The sequence below is a fragment of the Chamaea fasciata genome, unplaced genomic scaffold (genome assembly GCF_029207755.1).
Source record: "Chamaea fasciata isolate MVZ Bird 193981 ecotype frontalis unplaced genomic scaffold, bChaFas1.0.hap1 SCAF_40, whole genome shotgun sequence".
Taxonomy (NCBI): domain Eukaryota; kingdom Metazoa; phylum Chordata; class Aves; order Passeriformes; family Sylviidae; genus Chamaea; species Chamaea fasciata.
In genome coordinates, this window is record NW_027094125.1 from 1,562,405 (window position 1) to 1,580,913 (window position 18,509).

At 53.9% G+C, this 18,509-nt stretch overlaps 1 protein-coding gene across 1 annotated transcript in view; it reads left to right on the forward strand.

Moving 5' to 3' along the window:
• Window positions 1-7,283, forward strand: part of LOC136303652 (zinc finger protein 345-like) — a 44,340-nt gene extending 37,057 nt beyond the window's left edge. The window contains exon 4 of the mRNA XM_066207247.1: window positions 6,563-7,283. Within this exon, the coding sequence (XP_066063344.1) occupies window positions 6,563-7,283 (721 nt within the window). The remainder of the gene's footprint in view (window positions 1-6,562) is intronic.
• The last annotated feature ends 11,226 nt before the right edge of the window (window positions 7,284-18,509 follow it).

Genomic DNA, 18,509 nt, shown 5'->3' on the forward strand with positions numbered 1-18,509 from the left:
ACCCAGACATCTGTAGTTTTGCTTTTGTTATGCCTCTTCTTGTCTTATTTTTTATTATTAAACTTCTAAAATCTTAACAAAAAGTGACCCGTATTTTTCACAGAGAAAATCAGCTGAATTTCTTGTCAGTTGAAGTAGATGTGGTGAGAAACAGTGACAGCGATTCAAACCGATTTTCTAACCTCGTAATCCAGAGGGAATTTAGTGTTGATTTTCTTCATTGTATGCACAACATTTTGGAGTTCTTCTGGATCCTTCAAGGAGGTACCCACTACGGACCAAAAACTAAAAGGGGGATTATGGCATTCATTCTCTTGTAACACCTATTTCCACTAAGCTGTAGCTTCAACTTAGTAAGGAAAAGGAGAGATTTTCTTTAGTCATGCAGTGTGGAATAAATGGTGTAGGAACAGCCACAATCCCAGGTGTAAGAACAGCGTGTTCTTGCTCTTAACAGGACATTGGGGACAAAAAAAGCCCCAAAATCTTCATGATTCACCTCTTAGGTAAAACCAGAATGGTTCATGTTGTCAAACTAGCAGGTAATAGAAATAACAAATATCCCTGGGCTGGGGCAGAAGCCTGGGAGTCAAAGGCTTGGGAAAAGAGAGCTGGCAAAGCCAGCCCAAGGTGCAGGCAGGCATTGGGCTCAAGGCAAGAGGGAGCCTGTGCTGCCAGCACGGGAAGGGACTCCAGGAACAGGAGCTGGCCGGTGGCAGGAGCAGCTCCTGCTGTCGCTGCCAGGGAAGGGCTGGCAGCGCGCAGGAGCTGTGGGCACTTTGCTGATGGACAGCTGGCAAGTTTGAGCGGGCCAGCCGAGGAACAAGAGAGGTGCTGCTTGTTGGAAAAGCCGTTTATGACATGGCTGGATCAGTCTCACCAGGGTCAGTGTTACAGTCCGTGCCATGATGCAAAATGCCTTCCAGCATAGAGTCCCCATGGCCAAAGCAGAAGCAGCAGCAGCAGCAGCCCCGATACAATGCATTCTATTCCTAAATCGTCCAACCAGCTACAAACACGATGCTATTCCTGTCTTTTTGCACCTATCCTGGTCTAACACAGCTGTGTGACAACGCTCATCATTTCTTATACAAGGCCTATGCCCACAGCCTATCTATTCTGTCTAGCAATGTCAGCAATGCTCTGCTATGTTTATAATATGTCTAAGACTTAGTTAACTTTGTACAAGGTAATGCTACTGAACTTTAAACTGGACTTCAGGGATTTTCTGTCAACTAATACAGTCTCTTCTTTGCTTAAGGCACTTAAGGAATCTCTTTACTCACCTAAAACTACAACTTACGTTCCCACTTCATGTCGGTGTGACTTTATGGATCTCAGTTTCTCTGAGGGTTTCAAACCAACACCTGCATCCTTTTCTGCCTCTAAGCTGTGTGCACGGGGTCCTGGGAGATTTCTATCTGCTTTCCAACAGGGCTGGGACACAACTCCATTCGTCCTTTCTCTCTTCATTCCCAGGTCTCCACACAGTGCAGGTGGTTTCCAGCTGTGACCTCCTGTCCAACGGAGAATCCATCCCCATCACCATCATCGGCATCACTCAGGTACCCCCAAACCCTCCCGGGATCCCCAACCCCACCCTCGGACCCCCAAGCCCCCCCAGGCTCCGCTGCCGAAATCAGGGGGAGTGGTGTTGCCCTTTTAAGGGGAGTTATAGTGGGAACCGACAAAGGGGCTCTTAAAGCGGCGATGGTAGACAGGACCCCAAAAATCCACCCTGGGAGGCAAACGGAATGGAGGCCCCATAAAAATGTCACTTAAAGGGGTCATGAGCCCCCCTTGAAAGAGACTTGTGAGGCTGCGGCCTCACAAACACCCTAAAATAGGGAAAAAACACCCCTGTAGTGGTGGGATCCCACCTGGTTACCCCCTGAGTGGCTGGAGCCATCGCGCTGCTCCTATGCACTCCCAGTATGATCCCGGTATGATCCCAGTGTAACTCAGTCACCCAGGAGCTGCTCTTGGTATGATTCCAGTACAGCGCAGTCACTCCCACTCCTGGCATCCCCTCCCAAGCCATCTCTGCGTTCAGACCGGTCCCGGCTCCATCCCCACCCCTCCCGTGGCGGCGAGGGGTTCAGAGAACGGGGGAGGAGGAGGAGGGGGGAGGGAAGGAGGGAGGAAGAGGCGGAGCGGCAGCGGGAAGCGGGAGGAAGAAGAGCAGAGGAGGGACCGGGCGGCTCCAGCGCTCCCCGAACCCGCAGCCCCCCGGGACCATCGGCCCCGTCCTGCAGGTGCCCGGGGAGGGTGAGCTCGCCCCAAATATCCCGGGTGGGGTCCCTGGGTTTGGGGTTTTGGGGTGGATGTTTGAAGCGTTCAGGGCTTCAAAGCCGAGCAGCAGACCCCTGAGGGGGGACATGGTGGGGTCCCCGGGAGGTGTTTTTGGGGGGTCCCGGTGCCGGCAGTGGCTGCTCACAGGATTAGCCCAGTCAGTCCCAGTATGATCCCAGTCTCTCCCAGCAGGGCCCCAGTCACTCACACTTGCCCCCAGTGTGCCCCCAGCTCCCGCCAGCACAGTCCCAGTCACTCCCGGTCTGGTCCCAGTCCCCACCTGCATGGTCTCAGGCATTCCCAGTCTATCCCAGTTGCCCTGAACATTCTTGTAGTCATTTCCAGGTACTCCCAGTTTCCTCAGCGTGGTTCAGTTGCCCCCAGTTTTATCCCAGTCACTCTCAGAATATCCCAGCTGTCACCAGCATGCAGCCTGTCATTCCCAGTTGTCACCAGCATGCAGCCTGTCATTCCCAGTTGCTCCCAGTTTCTCCCAGTGCGTGAGCAGTTGGCTCCCGGCACGGGCCTTGTAGCTCCCAGGAACCCCCAGTAAGTTCCATTCACATCCACTGACACCCACTACAATCCCAGTATGATTATAGCCACTCCCAGTATGATTGCAGTCACTTGCAGTCTAACTCCAATCACTCCCGGTCCCTCCCAGTATGAAGCCAGTCGCCCCCAGTGTGGTCCCAGCTACTCCCTGTACATGTCAGCATGACCCCAGTAGCCTCCAGTATGATCCCCATGATTCCCAGTCTCTCCCAGCATGCTCCCAGTCACCTCCTTCTCTTCCCAGTTGCTTTCAGCATGATTCCACTTGCTCACAGCCCCTCCCAGTCAATCCCAGTAGGATTCCAGTCACCCTCAGAGTGATCCCAGTCTCACGCAGCACAAGCCCAGCGGCTCTCACTGTGATCCCACTGTGATCCCAGTAGGATCCCAGTTGGCACCAGCAGAGTTCCAGTTGTTCCCAGCTCCTCCCAGCATGATCCAAATTGTCCCCCGTTGCCCCTAGAGTAGTCCCAGTCCCTCTCAGCATGTTCCCAGTCATGTCCAGTTGTCCCCAGTGTGGCCCCAGTCCCTCTGACTTGTTCCCAGTTGCCCCCAGCGTGGTCCCAGCTGTTCCCAGTGTGGTTCCAGTCACCCCAGTATGGTTACAGACACTCCCAGTATATCCCAGTTGCCCTCAGCAGGCCTGTGGTCATTCCCAGGCACTCCCAGTTGCCCCAGTAAGGTTCTAGTTACCTCAGAATGATCCCAGTCTTTCCCAGTTACTCCCAGTTGCCTCTGGTACAGTCCCAGTTTCTGTCAGTTGTGGGAAGTGTGGTCCCAGTTGTTCCCAGTGTGATCCCAGTTGCCCCAGTTGTGGTCACAGTCCCCTCAGCATGGTTCCAGCACCTTCCAGTTGATCCCAGTTGCTCCCAATATGTCCACAGTTTCCTCCTGGGGTGATCCCAGTAGGCCTCGAGGTCACTGCCAGTATGGTTCCAGTCACTTCCAGTATGATCCCAGTCACTTGGACTACAATCCCAGTCCCTCCCAGTATGGTCCCAGTTGCACCCAGTCACCCCCAGTATGGTTACAGTCAGCCCCAGTATGACCCCAGGCACTCCCAGATACTCCCAGTAGTATTCCAGTCATGGCCAAACTGACTGACCTTTCATTCCCAGCGCTGGCCCATTTGCTCCCAGTGTGAATCCAGTCACTCCCAGTCACTCCAAATAAGATCCCATTTGTTCCCAGTGTGGGCCCAGTTGCTCCCAGTCACCTCCAGTATGGTTCCAGTCACGGCCAGCACCTTTCCAGTCACTCCCAGTCTGGTTCCAGTATGATCCCAGTCACACTCAGATTCTCCCAGTACTATTCCGGTCACTCCCAGTCTGATCCCAGCCAGTTCCAATTGGATCCCAGTACGACCCCGGCATGGGCACAGCTGCTCCCATTAGCATCCAGCACGGTTCCAGTTGTCTCCCATTTACCCCCACTGTGGTTTTAGTCTCTCCCAGTGTATCCCAGTTGCTGCCAGCATGTTCTCAGTCGCTTCCACGTGTCCTTAGCTGCTTGCAGCCTGATCCCAATTGCCCACGGCCACTCCCAGTCACCTTCAAGGCAGTCCCAGTTGCTCCAGTTATGATCCAGTATGATCCCAGCATCCCTCAGCATGGTTCCAGTTGCTCGCTGTTCCTCCCAGTGCGATCCCAGTTGCACCCAGTTTCCCCAAGTATAGTCCCAGTCACTCCCCACAGGATCCCAGTCCCTCCCAGCATGGTCCCAGTCATGCCCAGTTGCCTCCAGTGTAGACCCAGTCACTCCCACTCATTCCCAGTGTCCCCCAGCGTGGTCCCAGTTCTCCCCAGCATGGTCCTGGCTGTTCCCAGTGTGGTTCCAGTCGCCCCAAGTGTGGTCACAGACACTTCCAGTATATCCCAGTTGCACTCATCATGCTTGTAGTCATTCCCGGTCACTCCCAGTTGCTCCAGCACAGTTTTAGCTGACCCCAGTACAATCCCAGTCATTGCCAGTGTGATCCCAGTACGATCCCAGTACACACCTGTCCCTCCCAGTGATCCCCTACTCCTCTCGGTGTTCCCCCCTCTCGGATCTCCAGGCTCCAGAGGGGAGCCCCAAGGGCTGGAAGTGCCCAGCCAGGGTCCCCAGCAAGGCCCAGTGTGGATGTGCAGCCCCCAGTTTTCCCAGTTTCCCTCTCCTTTTCCCCGGGCCGGGTTCCCCCCGGCCCCAGCGGGTGGGAGCAGCCGAGAGCCCCGCGCTGCCCATCCCGACCTGTCCCGGCTCCATCCCCGCTCCTCCCGCGGCCGCCAGGGCTTCGGGAACGGGGCACCGGGGTGTGCCTGCTCCTGGCGGAGGAGGAGGGCTGGGAGAGGAGAGATGGAGAAGGAGAGCGAGAAGGGATGGAAGTACGGGAAGGAGGTGGGGTTAGGGAGGAGGAAGGATGGAAGGGGAGGAGCGGGAGGAGGAAGAAGAGGAGGGACAAAGGAGGGTCAAGAAAAGGAGAAGGACCACGAGGTCGAGCGCTCTCTGAATTCACAGCCCTCGGCCCGTGGCATCATCACGCCCCATCCCACAGGTGACCGGGGAGGGGGAGCTCGGCCCAGATATCCTGGGTGGTCCCTGGGTTGGGTTTTTTCGGAGGGGATATTTTGAAAATGAAAAACTCCAAAGCTGAACAGAAAATGCCCCTTGAAGGGACACTGGGGGGTCCCAGTGTTGGCTGCCGTCAGAGGCAGCCTGGAGGAGCAGAGCCCTGTGCCCCCCAGGAGCCCAAAGTGGGGAGCCCAGAGAGGGGGGAGCACCGCCATTGGCGGGACCCTCAACAGCCTGGAGAGGGGCAGGGGGGACTCCTTGGACCCCCTGCACCCCAAAGCAGAGAACTGCGGGAGAATGGACTCTGGGACCCCAAAACCCCCCAGCATCCCTAAACGGGGAGACACGAGAGGGGGGAGTTTTTTTGATTTCTGGGGAGGGTGGGAACCAAGTAGACGAGGGACCTCTAATACAAGCTTGACTCCCAGCAGCTGGGACAGGGGGTAACCCCTGAACACCAAAGGGGAGAGGCCAGAGACAGAGAATTCCTGGGAGGCATTTTCAGGACTGAATCTTGGTGTTTGGGAGGTTTTTATGGACCCCAGATGTCTGGTCACTTCCGGAGATGGACTTGGGCAGAGGGACCTTCAAAGTCAATGTACTCATCCTGTGTTTTTCCCCTAATCAGGATTTCCCATTCCCAAACCTTGGCCAGAAGAAGGCTGTGAAGAAGAGGAAGATGCCCTGGGAGCCCCAGGCAGGTGAGGAAGCCACTGCTCCTTTCCCCCTCTCTCCTGCTCCATCTCCCAGCCCAGCATGGCCCCAGCTACAGGACAACCCCGCACCGACGCCGTCCTGCTCAGGACAAACTGAGGGGATCTCTGTCCCCGTCCTTCTGGCACAGAGGCAAATCCCATCCTCTCCTTTTCCTTCCTCCCCCAGACAAGGAGCTGAGGATGGAGACCAGGGAGGACAAATTGCCTCAGCAGAACCTCATGGAAGAGGCATTTGTGAGCAGCTCCACGGCGCAGGAATCCAACAGGGGAGAAAAGCCCCAGAGATCCCACATGAAGAGGGGCTCCAAACCCATCCCAGGGTGCTCTGAGGAGGAAAGACCAAACCTGTGCTGGAAAGGCAGCTGGAGATCCAGCCGGATCTCTCAGCTTGTCCATGAGCAGCCTCATGATGGGGAGAAGCCCCACAAGTGCTTGGAGTGTGGGAAGAGCTTCAGGCAAAGCTTCCACCTGATCCGCCACCAGATGATTCACACTGGGGAGAGGCCCTGCGAGTGTCCTGAGTGTGGGAAGAGCTTCAGAGACAGCTCCCACCTGATCCGACACCAGATGATCCACACTGGGGAATGGCCCTATGAGTGCTTGGAATGTGGGAAGGGCTTCAGTGAGAGCTCGAACCTGATCGTCCACCAGATGATCCACTCTGGTGAGAAGCCCTTCGAGTGTGGGGAATGTGGGAAGAGCTTCAGCCAGAGATCCAGCCTTATTGTCCACCAGAGAATCCACACTGGGGAGAGGCCCTTTGAGTGTAGGGAATGTGGTAAGAGCTACATCCAGAGCTCCAACCTGATCAGCCACCAGAGGACCCACACTGGGGAGAGGCCTTATGAGTGCTTGGAATGTGGGAAGAGCTTCAGCCGGATCTCCCACCTGTCCTCCCACAAGAAGATTCACACTGGGGAAAGGCCCTACGAATGTCCCAAGTGTGGGAAGAGGTTTCACACCAGCTCAGACCTCCTCATACACGAGCGGATTCACACGGATGAGAGGCCATTCCGCTGTCCCGACTGCGGGAAGGGATTCAAGCACAACTCCACCCTCATCACCCACCAGCGCATCCACACTGGGGAGAGGCCCTACGAGTGTCCCCAGTGTGGGAAGAGCTTCACCCACAGCTCTGCCTTGACCCGACACCAACGGAGCCACCAGTAAGGGAACCCCTGCAAGTTCCCCTGACTGGAGGAAGAGCTTCGTGCACTGCTCCAGCTTCATCCCCCATCAGAGGACCCACGTTGAGAAGAGCCTTGGTGACCCACAATCCCCATGATCCTTGTTGGAAAATGCCTGGTGGTTCTTTTATATTGTTATAATTATCTTTTGATTTAGCTTCATCCTATCAAAAAACAGAAAATAGGAGTGAAACCCAACCAACTCATCAAAGGCATCTAAAGCCTCACTTTTTACTAGTGTTTCAGGGGAATCTGGGATTTAGCGATATACTTGGGAGGATATGGGGGTTTGGGGGGCATTTGGTGTAGTTGTCTCCATTGCTTGGCACTCAAAAGGCAGGAGGTATTTATCTGTCACGTCAAAACCACTCAATGCCACTGAAAACTACTCAATCCCACCCCAAAATTACTCGATTCCACAGCCCCTTAGAGTGGAACAGAGTTGGAAGGGGTTTGGGTGAAGTGGGCTGTAAATCAGGAGGGGTGAGATGGGCATTGGGTGAGGTGGGATGGGTGGGATGGAGTTTAGGAGGGGTGGGATGGGGGAAATAGAGCTTGGGAAGGGGGTCTTGATGTCCAGCAGGGGTGGGATGTGTTGCGGTGGGGATTGGGAGGGTGTGGTGAAGTCTGGAATGAGACAGCCAAAGGTTGGGGATGACAAAGAGAGGGGGAACCCGTTCCTGAGTGAGTTTTTGGGTATTCCACATTCCTGAAGGGATTCTGGTGCATCCCACATTTCTGAGACAGTTTGGGGGGGGGTTCCTGAGAGCAGCTCCATGCAGTCCCATTGCCAGGGGTGGGTGCCTTGGGCATGAGCTCAGAGCTGCAGCCAGAGTCCATTGCCTCAGTGCTGGAGAGCAGAGAAATGATGAATGGCCCCAGACATCTCCAGGGTGTGTTTGGGGGTCAGGGCAAGTTCTGTGTAGGTGGGGCGGTCACTGCCCCAGCCCCAGCCACGGCACCCTCTGCTCCAGCCCCAAAGTGGCTGCCCCTGGCACCTCAAAAATGCCACCAGAGAGGGACCAGAGGAGGCCAGGCTGTGACACAGGTGTGACACTGACACGTCCCACGGCCCCGGAGCTCCCAGCAGCTGAGATGGCACTGCATCCAAAGGTGACTGTGGATCTCTCTCTTCCTCTCGCTCCTCTCCTGACTTCCTCTTCTCAACCTCTGAATAACTTGATGTTGTATGGTTTTGAGTTTTCTGAATCACTGCTTTGTGACGTGCCTTACCATAATTCCAGGTTTAAGATAAGTTATAAGGTAGTTAAATACTATTCCTTTATAAATGGTTAGTCATAGGTTATACATTAAGATAAATACTGTGAAGTGCTGTTCTTCTGCTAAATTGAGAAGTTTAAATTGTAAGTTAAGGTTAAGGTAGAAGTTAAGTCCTGTTCAGTTTGAGCTCTGTTAAGCTTTTAGGCTGTGTTCCTTTTATCCGTGCCCTCACTCTCCTCTTGTCCCACACACACAGGGACAGTTCTCAGTTCGTTTCTGGTTTGATTGCCTGGATTTGGTTTGGTTTGGTAGTTGCTTTGCTTCCTTGGTGTGCCTGAAGCATCCAGTCAGGGATAGAGTGACTCTTGCCAAGGACCTTTGTCATGCCTCACCACCTGTGCTCCTAATTGGTGATTTTTGTCAAATATGCTGATCTGCTAAACTTATAAAGCTGCATTAACCCTGTGGGCAGATGCGCATTTTGTGGCCATTTTCCAGATCTGCCCCTTGGAGGCCTCCAATAAAGATCAGCCTTTCTATTACCTCCTCTATAATATTGTCTCCAAAGGGTGTTACTTTATTTCTAGGTTCTGTAAGGCATCAACACAGCGGGGCCTCCTGGCACCCAGGAGACCACTGTGACACAATGACATCTTGGGGAGCCAAGTGTCAGCTGCAAACACAGCGGGGCCTCATGGAAGCCAGGGGCCACTTGGACAGTGCCAGGGCACGTGGAACTCAGTGTCCACTGTGACACAGCACAGCCCCATGGAACTCAGCAGACCGCTGTGACAACATGGAATCTCACGGATCAAGGCTCTGCTTGGGCAAAGTGGAGCCTCCTCAGACACAAAGGGATGTGTGTCTGTGATGTCAACCCTGTGCCTCCCTCACCTGGCTGTGGTGTCCTTCTTTATTTGCCCACCTGATCTATTTGCCCACCTGATCTATTTGCCCACCTGAACCCCCCTCCATCTCTTCCCCATCCCTGGATCTGGCCCTGTCAGTTCTGTACTTGGTGGTGCCTCCAGCACCATCTACAGCCTGAGGAATAAGGAACTCATGGATTCCATGAGGAAACTGCTGACTGGATTTGAGAATCAATAAACTGCCTCTTTTCTTCTGCATGTAACCTTCTGAATGTAACTTATTTCAGTCTCAGCCTATTGGTCCTGTTTTTCCATTTCCACATTTTCTTAATACATTCTACTGTCACATTTTCCACAAATGAATACTATTACCAACAGTATTTCCACATGAATATCTGCCATTATTCAGTATCGCAATGACTTTCAAAAGCTTTGTTTCCTGTGCATCTGAATAAAATAATGATTTTTTGCAGCCGTGAAGGAAAGAAGCTCCCAGCACAGCCAGAACAGTCAGGGGCAATGGCCCTGGCTGTTTCCACATCTGCTCTTCCCAGCTCCACACTCCCCTTCCCAGCCCTTCTGTGGGTGCAAGGCTGGGCTGCTGTGGCAGCTTGGTCACTGTCCTGCTGCGTGTCCCTGCTGTGACCACAGGCAGGGACAGGCCATGGGCACTGCTGGGACACAGCCAGGCTCCAGCACAGCAGCTCCATCAGCAAAGGGCATCTCCTGAGGGCAGGGCAGGAAGGCTTTGCTCTCCTCCAGAGCTGCTGTCAGGAAGATGCTCCAGGAATGCCCTGGCCAAGCAAAGCCCAGTGCCTGGGACACAGGGGGAGTGTGCAGGGTGGGCACACAGCAGTGTCCCGGCACAGCCAGAGCTCCTGGCATGCAACTGAGCGAGCAGCAGAGCAGGGCCTGGGCTGTGTCTCTGGGGACAGCCTGGGAAGGTGCCCCAGGGCAATTGTTCCACAGCAGCCCCTGCAACCACCGTTGGCAGCAATGGCCTCTGCCCTCACCTGCAGGAGCTTGTTTGTCCCTGCATGGAGGGACACCAAGGGTCCAGGCCAGCAGTGCCTGTTTGCTCTGTGCTGAGGAGACTTCAGCAGTGCATCCTGTGTGTGTGGGGGGGGAGATGAACCCCAGGGAGCACAAACACCATCATTAGCACTCAGGGCTGGCACAATTCCAGTGGCACAAACAGTGCCTCGAGGCCACTTCACTCCAGAGGAATGTCCTCTGGTGTGTTGGTTTAGCACGGGTGGTAAAAAACCGATTAGTGACTGACTTTCAAGATGGAAGGCCGGATTGGCCAGTTAAATATAGATATACACCTCTGAGTCACACAAGCTTAAAATCACCCCGGGGACTTCCTTTTCCCTTCCAGCCCCAGAAGGAAGAGGTAAGAAGACAGCCCAGCTCTCTCCCTGCAGTGGGGCCCGGGCTTTTCACCTGGCCCAGTGACTCCCGGGCCGCGGGACGGGATGACCATATGCCCCATCCCATCGGTTTTTTAGCAGTTGTAAAACACCCTTCTGCTCCCCTATAGCAGGGAAGCTGGCCCGAGAAACCACACAACCCCAGTATTGAAAGATGAAAGGTGGCCACCAGAGGCCAAGGTCAGCCAGACCTGTTCATCTTGGCAGCTTTTGTCTGGAAGAAATCCTTGGATAGATGAAAATTTTGAGGCCAAATTCCAATTTTGGCCATGAGCACCTGGAGGAGAAGGATGGTTCTTTTCCATAGGAAGAAAAGCACAGCCCCAGTGTTTCAATGCAGCTGAGAGCTGGCCCTCAGGAAGCCAAAGGAAGCTAGACTTGGCGGTACTGGTGACTTTTGTCTGGGAACAATCCTTGGATGAATGGAATTTGGGAGGTGGAATCCCAAGTTTTGCGATGGGTGCCCAGTCAAGGATATGAAAGAAAAGCACAAGGTCCAAGTGTTTTGGAAGGAGATGAGAGGTGGCCACAGTAAGTGAGGGCAGCCAGACCTGTCTCTCCTGGCAGTTTCTGTCTTGGAACAATCTCTAGATATATGGAATTTGGGAGATGGATTCTCAATATTGGCCATGGGCACTTGGACATGAAAGATGTTTCATTCCATAGGAAGAAAAGCACAGAGCCCCAGTGTTTTGAAGGCAGATCAGACGTGGTCCCCAGGAGGCCAAGGCCAACAAGACTTGTCTGTCCTTGCAGCTCTTCCCCGGGAGCAATCCTTGGATAGAATCTGGGAGGTAAAATCCCAATTTTGACCATCGGCTCATGGACAAGAAGGACAGTCTTTTTCCACAGGAAGAAAAGCACAGAGCCCCAGTGTTTTGGTGATAGATCACCAGAGGTGATCTGGTGGCCAGACGTGGCCTCCAGGAGGCCAAGCCAGACAGACTTTTCTCTCCTGGCAGCTTTTGGCTGGAAGCAGTCCTTGGATATACAGAATTTTGGAGGCCAAATGCCAATTTTGGCCATGGGTCCCTGGAGAAGGACAGTTCTTTTCCATTGGAAGGAAAGCATGGAGCCCCAGGGCTCCAGGGGCAGATGGGAAGCGGCCCTCGCCATGCCAAGGTCAGCTGGAGCTCTCAGGCAGCCCCTGGGAGGCCAAGTCAGCCAGAGCTGTTCCATGTTCCCTTGGTTCCAAGGGGGCCTGCAGTGTCACAAACGTGTCCTTGGTTCCTCAGTGTCACAAAGGTGTCCTTGGGTCCACAGCGCCCAGCAGTGTCACAAGGGATTCCATGATTCCAAGGGGACCTGGAGAAGCACAATGGTCTCCCTGGATCCACGGGGCCTCTCAGGATCACACTGGCCCCTTGGTTCCATGGGGCCCAGCAGTGCCCCCATGATCCCCTTGGATCAAATTCCAAACTTACAGGGCTCCCAAGAAAAACTGTAGCAAAAGGAAGACCAGTTCTTCACTATAAAATACATAGAGAACGGAACAGAACAAACACCACCATGGTTGTAACTTCGTGTTATTTAGGAATGGAGCTAGAGCCTAGACCCAATAAGCCTCTCCAGAGGAAAAGTCACTCAGGCAAAGCAGTCAAGCTCAAACATCCACACACACCACACGGCTAGCTCAGCAAGGAGAGGCAGAAGGCCCTTGCACTAGATCACTTCCAGCCAGGTTTATTTCCAGGAGCCAAAGGGAAATCCAGGGCAAAAGCAGTGAACATGTGCCGGTCTCAGGCTTAAGTATGAGGTTCAGCAGCCAAAGACCTTGAGGCATGGAGGTGGAGCAAAGGGCAGGAAAGGTCAGTGTCCCATAGGGAAAATGGGGCCAGTCACCGGGGTCGCACAACCCATGGAGACACGGAGGAATGGAGAAACCAAAGGGCCAGGGGCATTAGGGAGGGGAGAAACTGGGGCAAACCATCATCTACAGAGCACCACTGGCAAGTCCCCTCTCTCAGGCTGGGCAGGTAACTATGGTCTGTACTGCCAAGGCCAGACTCTGGGTAAGATGTCGAGGGGCTGCAGGGACTCCACACATGATAACAGAAGGTTCCCACCTAGAAGCACAAATGATCATGGCATTCTCCATCCCTGAGCCACCCCCAGGACAGATTTGAGGAATAAGCCTTGTGAGAGCCCACCAGGAGCAGAGGATTCTTCCTCTCCCAAGCAGCAGAGGAGCAGAGAAGCAAGTCAGCAAGCCCTAGTCACCATGCCAAGGAGAAAACAAACAAGAGAAAAGCAAAACGCCAAAACCACAGGGCAAAAGGATCTCAAATCACATGCACTGTGCCACATGGCTGCTGAGCCAATCACCCCAACCAGAATGAAGAGCAGCCCCTGGCCCCCAACCCCTGCAGGATCCCAGGCTGCCCCTCCACCCATCGGGATATTCCCAGAGCCAGGAGAGGGGAGGCAGTGACTATTCCAGACACAAAACAAAAACCAACTCAAAATGGTGATGGCAAATGAACCATCCCCAAGACAGTTCCATGAGGCTGCACTGAGTCACAAGGGGCACTGGGTTATACAAGAGCTGGCAATGTCCAAGGGACACTTGTGTCTGAGGAGGCTCCACTTTGCCCAAGCAGAGCCTTGCATCCATGAGATTCCATGTTGTCACAGCGGTCTGCTGAGTTCCATGGGGCTGTGCTGTGTCACAGTGGACACTGAGTTCCACGTGCCCTGGCACTGTCCAAGTGGCCCCTGGCTTCCATGAGGCCCCGCTGTGTTTGCAGCTGACACTTGGCTCCCCAAGATGTCATTGTGTCACAGTGGTCTCCTGGGTGCCAGGAGGCCCCGCTGCGTTGATGCCTTACAGAACCTAGAAATAAAGTATCACCCTTTGGAGACAATATTATAGAGGAGGTAATAGAAAGGCTGATCTTTATTGGAGGCCTCCAAGGGGCAGATCTGGAAAATGGCCACAAAATGCCCATCCGCCCACAGGGTTAATGCAGCTTTATAAGTTTAGCAGATCAGCATATTTGACAAAAATCACCAATTAGGAGCACAGGTGGTGAGGCATGACAAAGGTCCTTGGCAAGAGTCACTCTACCCCTGACTGGATGCTTCAGGCACACCAAGGAAGCAAAGCAACTACCAAACCAAACCAAATCCAGGCAATCAAACCAGAAATGAACTGAGAACTGTCCCTGTGTATGTGTGACAAGAGGAGAGTGAGGGCACGGATAAAAGGAACACAGCCTAAAAGCTTAACAGAGCTCAAACTGAACAGGACTTAATTTCTACCTTAACCTTAACTTACACCTTAAACTTAATTGACCAAAAGAACAGCACTGGGTTGGCAGCCACTTTGGGGCTGGAGCAGAGGCCGCCGTGGCTGGGGCTGGGGCAGTGACCGCCCCACCTACACAGAACTTGCCCTGACCCCCAAACGCACCCTGCAGATATCTGGGGCCATTCATCATTTCTCTGCTCTCCAGCACTGAGGCAATGGACTCTGGCTACAGCTCTGAGCTCATGCCCAAGGCACCCACCCCTGGCAATGGGACTGCATGGAGCTGCTCTCAGGAACACCCCCCCCCAAACTGTCTCAGAAATATGGGATGCACCAAAATCCCTTCAGGAATGTGGAATACCCAAAAACTCACTCAGGAACGGGTTCCCCCTCTCTTTGTCATCCCCAACCTTTGGCTGTCTCATTCCAGACTTCACCACACCTCCCCAGTCCAATCCCAACTCATTTCACCCCTCCTGGACATCAAGACCAGGCTCTATTTCTCCCATCCCACTCCTCCCAATCCCCATCCCACCCCACACAATGCCCACCTCACCCCTCCTGATTTGCATCCCACTTCATCCAAACCCCTTGCAATCCCATTCCATCCCAAGGGCCTGTGGAATCAAGTAATTTTGGGGTGGGACTGAGGAGTTTTCAGTGGCATTGAGTGGTTTTGAGGTGACAGATAAATCCCTCTTGCCTTTTGAGTGCCAAACAATGGAGACAAGTACACCAAATGCCCCCCAAACCCCCCATATCCTCCCAAGTATCTCCCTGAATCCAAGATTCCCCCAAAACATAAGTAAAAAGTGGCGCTTTAGATGCCTTTGACGAGTTTGTTGGTTTTTACTCCACTTTTGTGTGTTTTAAAGGAATGGAGATGAATCAAAAGGTAATTAGAGGCAAAACAAAAGGACCTCCAACTACTTCCCAATGTGGATACTGGGGATTGTGGACCACCAAGGCTCTTTTCAATGTGGGTTCTCTAATGGGGGATGAAGTTGGAGCAGTGCACAAAGCTGTTCCCACAGTCAGGGCACTCGCAGGGCGCCCCTTGCCAGTGGTTCTGTTGCTGGTGTCTCAAGGATGAGCGCCAGGAGAAGCTCTTCCCACTCTGGGACACTCATAGGGCCTCTCCCCAGTGTGAATGCGCCGGTGAGTGATGAGGTTGGAGTTTTGCTTGAATCCCTTCCCGCAGTTGGGACAGTGGAAGGGCCTCTCCTCTCTGTGAAACCGCTGGTGCAGGAGGAGCCTGGAGCTGGTCTGAAACCTCTTCCCACACTCAGAACACTCCTAGGGCCTCTCCCCAGTGTGGATCCTCTGGTGGGAAGTGAGGTGGGAGTTGAGGGTAAAGGTCCTGCCACATTCCCCACACTTGTAGGGCCTCTCCCTGGTGTGGGTCCTCTTGTGGACAGTCAGACTGAAACTCCGGCTGAAGCTCTTCCCACATTCCAAGCACTCCTAAGGCCTCTCCCCAGTGTGGCTCCTGTGGTGGCGGATCAGGTCGGAGCTGTCTCTGAAGCTCTTCCCACATTCCCCACACTTGTAGGGCTGTTCCCCAGTGTGGATCTTCTGGTGGAGGGTCAGATGGGAGTTTTTGCTAAAGCTCTTCCCACACTCAGAACACTTGTAGGGTCCCTCCCTGTCACGGAGCACCAGGTCTGAGCTCTGGCTTGATCTCTGGCTGACTTCCCGGCACAGAGTGGGTCTTTCCTCCTCAGAGCACCCTGGGATGCGTCTGGAGCCCCTCCTCGTGCGGGATCTCCAGGACTTTTCCTCCCTATTGGATTCCTGTGATGTGGCGCTGTTCAAAACAGCCTCTTCCATGAGGTTCTGCTGTGGAGATTTGTCCTCCCTGGTCTCCAACCTCAGCTCAATCTCTGGGGAAGAAAGGACAAGGAGAGGATGGGATTTGCCTCCGTGCCAGAGGGAAGGGGAAGCAGATCCCCTCAGTTCACCCCCATCAGGACGGCATTGGCAGCGGGGTTTTCCTGCAGCCAGGGGCCAGGCTGGGCTGGGAGATGGAACAGGAGAGAGGGGGAAATAGGCACTGACTTCCTCCTCACCTGCCTGGCTGTCCCGGGACATCTTCCTCTTCCTTGCATCCTTCTCCTTCATCTGGCCTAGGTCTGGGAATAGGCAATCCTGGTCTGGGAAAAACACAGGATGAGTACACTGACTTTGAAGGTCCCTCTGCCTAAGTCCATCTCCAGAAGTGACCGGACATCTGGGGTCTATAAAAACCTCCCAAATTTCCCCCCTGTCCCAGCTGCTGGGGGTCAGGCTTGTATTGGGGTTCCCCATCTACTTCGTCCCTGCACTCCCCAGGTTGCTGCGAGTACCAGAAATCCAGAAAGCTCCACCCTCTTCGCTCTACACATGTAGGGATGCTGAGGGTTTTATGGGGTTCCGGGGTCCCTTCTCCCCTTATTCTTTGCGTTGGGGTTCAGGGGGTCCAAGGAGTCCCCCCTGCCCCTCTCCAGGCTGTTGAGGGTCCCACAAATCATGGTGCTCCCCCCTCTCTGGGCTCCCCACTTTGGGCTCCTGGGGGACACAGGCTCCTCCAGGCTGCCTCTGCCAGCAGCTGCCACTGGGACCCCCCAATGTCCCCCCCAAGGGGCATTTTCCACTCACTTTTGGAGGTTTCATTCTCAAGATATCCACTCCCAAAAAGAACTCGACCCAGGGACCACCCAGGATATGCGGCCTGAGTTCCCCCTCCCTGGTCACCTGTGGGATGGGGGGGTGATGATCCCAGGGCTGGGAGGCTTTAAATTCAGGGAGTGCTCAATCTCCTCCTTCCTTCTCCTTTTCTTGATCCTCCTTTGTCCCTCCTCTTGCTCCCGCTCCTCCTCTTCCATTACTGCTTTTCCTCGTCCCTAATCCACACTCCTCAAGTACTTCCATCCCTTCTCATTCTCCTCCTTCATCCCCCCCTCTTCCATCCCTCCTCCTCCTCCTCCGCCAGGAGCAGGCACACCCTGGGTGCCCCGTTCCCGAAGCCCTGGCAGCCGCGGGAGGAGCGGGGATGGAGCCGGGACAGGTCGGGATGGGCAGCGCGGGGCTCTCGGCTGCTCCCACCCGCTGGGGCTGGGGGGAACCCGGCCCGGGGAAAAGGAGAGGGAAACTGGGAAAACTGGGCGCTGCACATCCACACTGGGCCTTGCTGGGGACCCTGACTGGCCACTTCCAGCCGTTGGGACTCCCCTCTGGAGCCTGGAGATCCGAGAGGGGGGGACACAGAGAGGGCTGGGGGATCCCAGGAGCAGCATCACTCGGAGGGATTGGGCTGTACTGGGGTACTGGGGTTGAATGCCTATGGGTAAGAATTAAGGGGAAAGCCAACAAGGCTGACATCCTACTGGGAGTTTGTTATCGTCCGCCCAACCAGGAGGAAGAAGTGGACAACTTACTCTTTAAGCAGCTGGAGAATGTTTCAGGATCATCAGCCCTTGTTCTTGTAGGTGACTCCAACCTGCCAGACATCTGCTGGGAACTTAATACAGCAGCAAAGAGGCAGTCCAGGAAGTTTTTAGAGTGTGTGGAGAGCAACTTTTTGCTGCAGCTGGTGAGTGAGCCCACCAGGGGAGGGACTATGTTAGATCTGTTGGTTGCAGAGATGGGCTGGTGGGAGATGTGGTGGTTAGAGGCTGCTTGGGGCACAGTGATCATGAAATATTCATGAATATCGATATTTGGCAAAATCAGGAGGAACATCAATGAGATTTTTACATTGGACTTCCAGAGGGAAGAATTTGGCCTCTTTAGGAGACTTACTCAGAGAGTTCCTTGGGAAGCAGCCCTTAAAAACAAAAGAGCCCAGGAAAGCTGGGCATTCTTCAAAACAGAATTTTTGAGGGCACGGGGACAGACTGTCCCTGCGTGCCGAAAGAGAAGTCGACGAGGCAAATGTCCAGCCTGGGTAGGCATGGAGGTTTTGGAGGAACTTAGGAATAAAAAGAGGATATATCATCTTTGCAAGGAGGGTCAGGTCTCTCAGGAAGTATTTAAGGGGGCTGCTAGAGCATGTAGGAAAAAAATCAGGGAGGCCAAAGTTCAGTCTGAATTTAAAATGGCAACTTCTTTAAAGGATGACAAAAAAATGGTCCAGAACAGAATGGTCCCCCCATTATCCAAGAGGAAGCAGTCAGAGAACTGCTGAGCCACTTGGATGTTCATAGATCTATGGGCCCAGATGGGATCTACCCCAGGGCGATGAGGGAGCTGGCAGATGAGCTTGCGAAGCCGTTCTCCATCATTTACAATCAGTCCTGGCTCACTGGTGAGGTTCCAGATGACTGGAAGCTGGCCAATGTGACACCCATTCACAAAAATGGTAGGAAGGAGGGTCCTGGTTATTACAGGCCAGTTAGCCTGACTAGCAAGGTAATGGAACTGTTTATACTGAGTGTCATCACACAGAATTTACAGGA